Below are 8041 nucleotides of genomic sequence, written 5' to 3'. Positions count from 1 at the left end.
CCTGTGTCTGTGTGTCTGTCTGTGTCCCTCAGAGCTGCCCCAAACCCCGTGCCCCTGTGTCTGTGTGTTGTGTGTGTCTGTCTGTGTGTCCCTCGGAGCTGCCCTAAACCCTCCCCGAGCTCAGGCTGGCTCAGGGCAGTGCCTGGGCTCACCCCTGGCCCAGCAGATGGCCCCGGCTGCCGGGCCCACCTTTAAAGCTCCAGCTCCTAATTACGGCACACGTGGCTCGCTGTGTGATGGCAGCTCTGAGCTGTTAATCCATCAAAGGCCAGCCCGGCTGCTCCAGGAAACTGGAATTTCCTGCAGAAGACTCCCCTGCACCACCAGCAAATTCCCTGCACGCAGATACAGAGAGCGAGCGATTCCAGCTGTAAGCCGAGATAATGAAAGGAATTTCACAGCTCTGCTCAAAGGGAACAAAACCTCTCCTGCCACCAGCCAGCAGCTGAGCCTGCTCTTCCCAAAATCACAGCACAAATCTTCGGGAAAATCCTTGGCAAGCTGAAGTGCTTCACACTGTCCTATTTCAAAGGGCTTTTACTGCAGGAAGCATCCCGTGCCTCAGATTCTCTCTGGACAGTAACAACATTACCAAAATGAGCTTCTGAGCCGCAGAAAATCCACGGCTCCTGCTCCTGCTGGAAAGGCACACCAGGACAGGCCCAAGTGCCCATGGAAATTCCAACAGCATTCCCAGCACAGCCCTGGGCTTTGCAGGAGTCCTGACTAAAGGATGCAGCTCAGCCAGATCCAACTCATGAATTACAAGATGCTGCCAACCATAACCATGACAGGTAACAACAGGCCGAGAACAAACCCAGGGGTTTCTGTAAGAAAACTGACACCCAAAATGCATCCTTCCACATCAGACACAAAAATACTCTAAAACCTGAACTGAATGAAGGCACCAGGTCCTAGCAATCCCCCGGTCTCGTACAAAAAGGAGCTGCCAGGAGCTGAAGGAAGCTGGGAAGAACATTCCCCACCCACCAGGAGTGGGTGATCCTGCACTCCCAGGGCCTGCACTGGAGCAAGGGGAGATTTTGGGCTGCAGGTCTTCAAGCAGGAAATAAATCAGCTCTGGGGCTGGGTGTGCTCTGCTGCTCCAGGATCCCATGTCCTTCCAACCCCTGTCCCCTGCTCAGAGAGCAAAGTGATGTTTATTCCAAAGAGCGATGGCTCAAGAGGGGGATTTTGTCTCGGGACCTACTGGAAGGTGCCACCACTTCCCTGCTGGGCTTGGCATGTTCTTAAAGCAGGAGCTGGTGAGCCCAGAGCTTCCTGTGGCTTTTGCTTCCTGGAGGACGTCAAGGAGGGATCTCCTCCAGCCTACAGACACGAGAGCCCAGCGGTGACAGGGAAACAATCCCAGCCCTGGCGCTGCTGGAATGCCAGAGGGGACTGCGAACTGGGAATATCCCCCATGAGGAGAAGCAGCACTGGGATTCAGCCACGGGCTGGCTTCCAGGGCCTGAGCCGAGCCTGGAAACAGGGACAGCACTCCCAGCTGGCCCAGTTTGTGCCAGGCTGCTGGCAGGGCAGGGAAAGGGAAGGGAAGAGGGAACACGTTCTGGGACACCTCCACTCCCACCCCAGGGCGAGGCAGAGCTCTCCTGCGGGCAGGACGCCGTGACATTGCTGGAAGGAGAGGCCAGATCCCAGGGGCGATCCCAGATCCCAGGCTGATCCCAGCACAGCAGCAGTGCCCCGAATACCTCTGCTCCCCCCGGGCTCTGCTGGGACAGGGCTATTCCTGGAGCCCCCGGGGAGCTCTGTGCAGTACTGGTGTTCCAGACACCAATCCCGCATTTTCTCTCCAAACCACTGGGAAACCACGTCCTGCTGTCCCCAAATCCCTGCAGTCCCAGCTCTAGGGGCTTTTGCCCCGGAAGCTTTTCAAGCCAGGATTGTTCCCTGTGCTCCAGTGACAGCCAAAGCCCGGGGTGAGGCAGGTTTTGTTGGGAAGGGTTTGGATTTCAGCTCGCAGGCAGCAGAAGCCCCTCTCTGCTCAGCCCTGCTGCATGGCTGGCACCAGCAGAACGCCCCTGGCAAAGGGAGGCCTGAACTCATGCACGTGGAACAGGAAAAATCCTCCAGCGGGCTGGACACAGCTCACAAAGAGCAAAAAGGAGGCAGGGCTAATTTAAATTAACTGCTACTAAACAAAATGCAGAATAAATAGACGTTCAGGCATGCCTGACATGAGAAGAATGCTAAGAAACAGCATTTTGATAGCTTTAAACCAAATCACAGGAGAAAGGGGGTTTGGGGCAGGGTGACCACAGGGCTCCCAGTGCTCCCAGTTCCCAGCAGCAGCTTTCTGAGTGGTTTGGGGTTTACACAGCCACGAAAAGAGGGTTTTTTCCCTTATTAAGGGGCACTCAGTGTCATTTCCTGATACACAGGAGGCCTTCAGCCCTTCTAAGTTCTTTACTACTGAAAAGCAGAGGTGAATTTAAATGTGTAACACCTCCAAACCATGACCTGGTTACCTTCCACTTTCCCATTAAGAGACAAAATCAAAGCAAGGGCAGAAGCACCTAAAAATATTCCTGCACTGAAAACTGGGATGTCTTAGGGGTGACCTGAACAGGGGCTCTGGAAGGTTTCTTTTTCTGGCTGTGATTCCAGTCCCTGTCTCCCTCTGGAGCCTGAAGACACCGAAGGCATCGGGAGAATGGAGAATAGGAGAGGATTTTCTTGGATCACTCCAAGATGCAGCTGGGCTCAAAGAGTGTCCAATTTAATTCATTTCTGCTAGGGAGGAGTGAGGCTGCAGCAGAGGTTTCTTGAGATAGCCAGGAGTGAAGGAGCAGGCTCTTCCCCAGGAATCACTGGGGAGGATGGAACAGGAACGTGCAGAGGGAGCTGCAAGAATCCCTTGATGAGGCAAGGGCAGAAAGGCCTCCCAGGAAGGGGAATTCAGAAGGTCTTTCCAGCACCTGTTTCCTCTCCCCTTCTCCCAAGATCCCGGTCAGAGCAGGAGCTCTGCAGAGTTCTCCAGGCTGCATTTTGTCCTTTGTGGTTCCTTTCATCCTCAGGCCTCCAGAGCTCCCAACACCAGCACTGCAGGGATTCCCCCAGGTGGAAATGCAGCAATCAAAACTCCCCTTCGGGGGGGAGGAGGGGGCACCCTGGCCAGGCCTGGCAGTTCCAGCCCCTCTACTCCCACCAGAATCACCCCCTGGCCACCCCAGCCTGCTCCAGCGCCAAGGAAAAGGGGGCACAAGATCCCTGCTCCAGGGCACAGCTTCCCTAAATCCCGTGTTTGCTCACTGGTTTGCAGCTCCGAGGTGCCCTCACACAGCACCCCCAGAGCTCGGAGCCTGAGCAGGAGCAGAGCCCCCCCAGATGCTCCAGCAGCAGCAGCGGGGTGAGGGAAGCCAGCCTCGGCGTTCCCAGGAAAGGCACCAACACTGCCTGCCACTCCCAGCTGCTGGTACATCACTGCCCTGTGGGGTTTTTTGCCCACTTTTAACAATCCCAGGGTGGTTTGGGTGAAGGGACCTTAAAGCCCACCCAATGCCACCCCTGCCACGTGCAGGGACACTCAGGGGCAGAGAGGTGGCCCTGCATGCCCCGGGCTGCCTCTGCCACGGGCTCCAGGGAAGCTGTTCACGAGCTGTCAGAAAATCCCTATTTTTGGAGCACGAGCACTCTGGGATTCAGCACCCTCCTCTCCCCGTGCATCAGCAGTGAGAGCTGCACCGTAATTACAAGCAGCAATTAAATCTGTGTGTAATTGCCTGAGCACCAGCACGGCCCATGCAGGTCAGCATTCAATTACAGATCTGCACGGGCAGCCCAACAGGGCCTCTGTCCCTCCCAGCTGCCCCCAGTGCAGCCCCGGCTCCTCAGCCCCAGCTTCCCAGGAAAGCATCTGAGGAGTATTTAGGTGTAAATTCCCCGTGGGAAGGGAGTAGGATCGGCCCTTACTGCGCTGCCATCACAAGCACTGGCTTCTCTTCCGCCCCCCCAGTGAACTGCCACCTCCCTGCCAAGCTCTCCTGGTGGCCCTGGCTGGCAGAGCAGCAGCCCAGCCCCGAGGCAAACACTCCCAAAGGGCCCTGCAGAGACGATCAGAGCTGGCAGACACCTTGCTCCAGGTGCCAGAGTTACATTTCCGCTCTCTAGGAGTGGTTTGTCACCTAAAGCAGCCCAGAGGAGGCAGCGAGAACTTAACGTTCCCACTAGGATAACACGAGGAGATTTAGCAATTACAGCAAAAGAGCGGAATGCAAGAAAAAATCCCCAAGAAAAGGAAAAGAAGGAAAACTAAACCCCCCCACCTGTGTGCCCTGAACACCCAGCCAAGCTCCTCAGAGGCACAGGGTGTTGGAATTCCATTTCCCACAGGCTGATGGATTCTCCCACCTGGATCCCAGGGCCTGACCAGGCACCACGAATCCCCGGAGCCAGCCCTGCCCGCAGCCCCGCGCTCCCATCGCGGCACCAGCACCGCTCTGTGTTCACCTGCAGCAACACCTGGGGCAAACCCTGCCCGTTCTGCAGCTTTCATCCCGAATTTCAGGCTCCCCCCGACCCACAGAGGTGTTCTGGTGTCCACAAATGCCGTGCCTGTGCTCCCACCTCTGTGAGGCCTTTCCCTGAATGCATGCGAGGCTTTCCCTTGGAATCAGAGTTATTATATCCCATAATTAATTATTATTTATAGTTCTTAACCCGGGCCTGGCTCTGTATGATGAGGAGGCCTTTCCCCTTCCGTGGGGACACCAGGGAGCTGCTGGAGGCAGGGGATGGCATTTCCAGGAACGGGGGAGGGACGATCCCGACTGCAGCCGTACCTCTCACTTCGATGGTGGCGTTGGCGACGGGAGAGCTGGAGAACACGAACACACACAGGTACTCCCCCGACTCCTCTGCTCGGGCCTTCGGGATCCTGCAGCAGGACAGACACAGCAGAGCTGCCTCACACCCCACTCTCGCCCTGTGGCCTCAATTAACACCCGTTAAGTGCACCGTGTAACCGGGCGGGCCCACCTCCCCCCAGCACACACCGAGCAACACTTCCCTCCCCCAAAAGGCTCCCTGGTGTCCTTTTTTATTCATTCTTTTTAATCAAGCAAACGGCCCCTGCAGCTGAACACCAGCCCTGCAATAAAAGCAGTTAATCACACACAGAAACTGCTCGGACACACGGAAAGAGCCCGAGTGCTGACAGCACTGACTCACCGCAGCCCCGAGTTACAAAGCTAATGAATTTCAGACAAGCGGCTTTCCAAGGGCATCACAGCTCAAGAGCCACACTTTGACCACTGCAGGCAATGCTCAGAAGTGAGGAAAGGAAGGCCAAGATGGAATTGTTTGATGCTCCCCAGGCTGCCGTGCCCAGCGGTGGCACGGGGCTCCGGTTACCATCAATCATTCAGGAGCTGCAAACCAACACAGCTCAAGGTCTTCCAGCCAGGCAGCAGCTCCCTCCAGCCAGAAGCAGCCGCCCCGTGAGGATCAGGAGACATTCATCCCATTGCCTGTGCTGGAAGAGGCAGCATTTTTAAGGGAAGCAGTTTAACCTCTAAATTCTGGAACTTTGTGGATGATAAAAGTACCCAACTCTGAAGTCCAAGCACCAAAAACATCTCACAGCCAAACAAAGTCACTGAAAAAACAGGAACCTGGGGCTTGGAGGCAAATAAATAGAATACAAAAGAGAAGCCAATATAAAATATCAACAAATGGGGGAGGTAAATAAATAGCCTCTGTTAACCACAGCTATGGGATGCTGCTTGCCTGAGTCCTCACCGAGAAAACCTGGAATTCTGGGTTTAAACTGTACCCAAAGCACAGCTAACGACCAGATCCAATGCAAAACCAAACGCCAGGGAGAGCAGCCTAGGAGCGCTCAGGAAGTCAGGATCCACTCTGCAAATGGAAATCTGGGATTCCTCCAGCTGTCCCTGGATTGACTGCTGGCAGCTCCCACAGTGCCCCCATTCCCTGGGACAAGGGGACTGTCCTGGTCTCCCACTTCACTCCTTCCTCCTGCAGCAGTTGAAGCTGAAGCCAAGCCTAAACCTTCCTTTACAGAGGAATTTGGAAGGAAAACCCCAGGCTGGTTTGGAAGAGGTGCCAGGGGAGTCAGCAAGCCTTCCCGGGTGGTCATGGAGTGGCACTTGCACTAAGCCTGACCACCACTCCCATCGCGTTAATTGCTCGTTAAGGAAGAGGAGCCCCTAAAGCTCAGACCCAGTGCTGGACACGGCACTGAGGAAGGGACAGGAGGTAATCAGGGAAGGGACTGAGGCTCATTCTTTCATTGTGAAATTAAACAGGTAATTCAGAGCGAGCTAAAGGGGAAAACAAAAGGACAAACTCGGACAAATCTTGATCAGAACCAAACCCAACTTCCACAATGCTGGGGATGAGAGGCTGCTTTGCTAAGGCCACGAAAACCTGGGACATTCCCTAATCCTGCGTCAGTGAATTAGGGGGGAAAGGGCCACCCTAGAGACAGAAAATAGCTGGGACCAAGTTGCCAGCAGGGGTTGAAATGTCCCTGAAGTGCTCTTCAGCTTAAGGTGGAACTGGAAGCTGGATTTGCTGTCCACCAAGGGGAAAAAATGGATGGAAAATAAAAACAGGGCAAGGAAACCACAGAGGGAACAGACTCCGAGGGAGCTTCACGTGATCCCACCAACCCCAGCCAAGGCCTGGGATCATCCATCCCCCAGCAACACCTCAGGGAACAAATCCTCCCTGTCCCCAGGGCAGGCCGGACCCAGCCCATTCCCATTCCAGCCCCGATGCATCCATCCCGAAGGAGAGCCGGCCAGGATCCAACCCACACATTCCCGGAGAAGCAAACCACGCTGTGTGTGCCTTACCCACACCCCGTGGGAAGCCCGGAGCAGAGCTCTGGAGCTCAGCCTGCAAAGCTCGGGATTCATGGAGTGTCAGCCACAGATCCCAACACACCCGAGCCACCCCGCACCCCGCCCGCAGGAACCCCGTGTGTGTTCCCCCTGTGCCCCGCATGGTGCCAGGCACTCACTCACTTGTACTCGGTGGTGTTGGAGGGTTTCCTGGTGCCAGGGATCTCCTCGCCGTTCTTCACCCAGTAGCTGGCGGCCAGGGGGCTGGGGCTGCTGGTGAGGTTGCACTGCAGCGTGACAGCCACGCCGGCCACGTGCAGCACCACGTCCTCGCTGGCGTTGATCCGCGGCTCTGCAACACAGGAGCGCCCATAGCAGCCGGCCCCGGGCACAGCGGCCGCTACTCTACGGTGGCACGGGGAGCGGGAGGGAGGGCACTACACGGGGAAGGGCACGACACCGCGGCGGGTGGGACACAGCCACAAAGCACAACCAACCACACAGCTCAGCACTGCCCGCGGCAACGCGCGGGGCCGCCGCTCCCGGCTGCAAACGGAGAATTGGTTAATGGTTTACTGGAGGGCTCCCAGCACCACGGACGTCCAGGTGGCACCAGCAGCTCCTGGCATCACTTTGTGTCCCCCACAGCGAAGTCCTGGGGCTTTGGAAGTCCTGTGTGGGAGACCTCAGTTACTCCTCCAGAAGCTTCTGGCTGGCTGGCACTTCATTCTTCGCCTTGAGGTTGCAAACAAACCCATTTTTATACAAGCAGCCCTCAGATATAGGCTCCTCAGTGACACCCTGGATGTGCCCCCTGCCCAAAGGCTGATGTGTGCTGAAGTGCACCCAGGAGATTCCAAAGGGGAACAGCAGCGCGGGGAAGGCAGGAGCTGCGGGAGGACGGGCGAGGGCAGCGCCCAGAGCCTGCCAGTGCAATGGAAGAACCCGCAGCAGGGCACAGGCAGAGCTGCAGCTGCTTCGTTTCCGAAGGAGCCTCGAGCACAAACACAAAGAACAAAAAAGCCTCGGTGCTGTGTGAGCAGAGCCCGGGAGCTCTGCCCTTCGCCGCCTGCTTCGGGGCCCTTCCAGTGCACAGCTTCGCCTGGCAGCACCGAGTTCACCCTGGAATGGCTGCGGGCACTGGGCTGCTGGAATGGCTGCGGGCACTGGGCTGCTGGAATCACTGTGGGCACTGGGCTGCTGGAATG

At 56.6% G+C, this 8041-nt stretch overlaps 1 protein-coding gene across 2 annotated transcripts in view; it reads right to left on the bottom strand.

Annotated features, from left to right (window-relative positions):
• NPTN (neuroplastin) overlaps window positions 1-8041 on the bottom strand; it is a 23145-nt gene that overhangs the window by 10995 nt on the left and 4109 nt on the right. For both annotated transcript variants that reach the window (XM_042022685.1, XM_042022684.1), the window contains exons 2-3: window positions 7017-7185; window positions 4806-4900 (exon numbers count right to left, since the gene is read on the bottom strand). In XM_042022685.1, coding sequence (XP_041878619.1) covers window positions 4806-4900; window positions 7017-7185 — 264 coding nt within the window. The remainder of the gene's footprint in view (window positions 1-4805; window positions 4901-7016; window positions 7186-8041) is intronic.

This window comes from Corvus kubaryi, unplaced genomic scaffold (assembly GCF_017639235.1).
Source record: "Corvus kubaryi isolate FWS band 111438036 unplaced genomic scaffold, C.kubaryi_AGA036_p1.0 37220, whole genome shotgun sequence".
Lineage (NCBI taxonomy): Eukaryota > Metazoa > Chordata > Aves > Passeriformes > Corvidae > Corvus > Corvus kubaryi.
The sequence above is the reverse complement of the archived record's forward strand: the minus strand, read 5'-3'. Positions and strand labels throughout refer to the sequence as shown.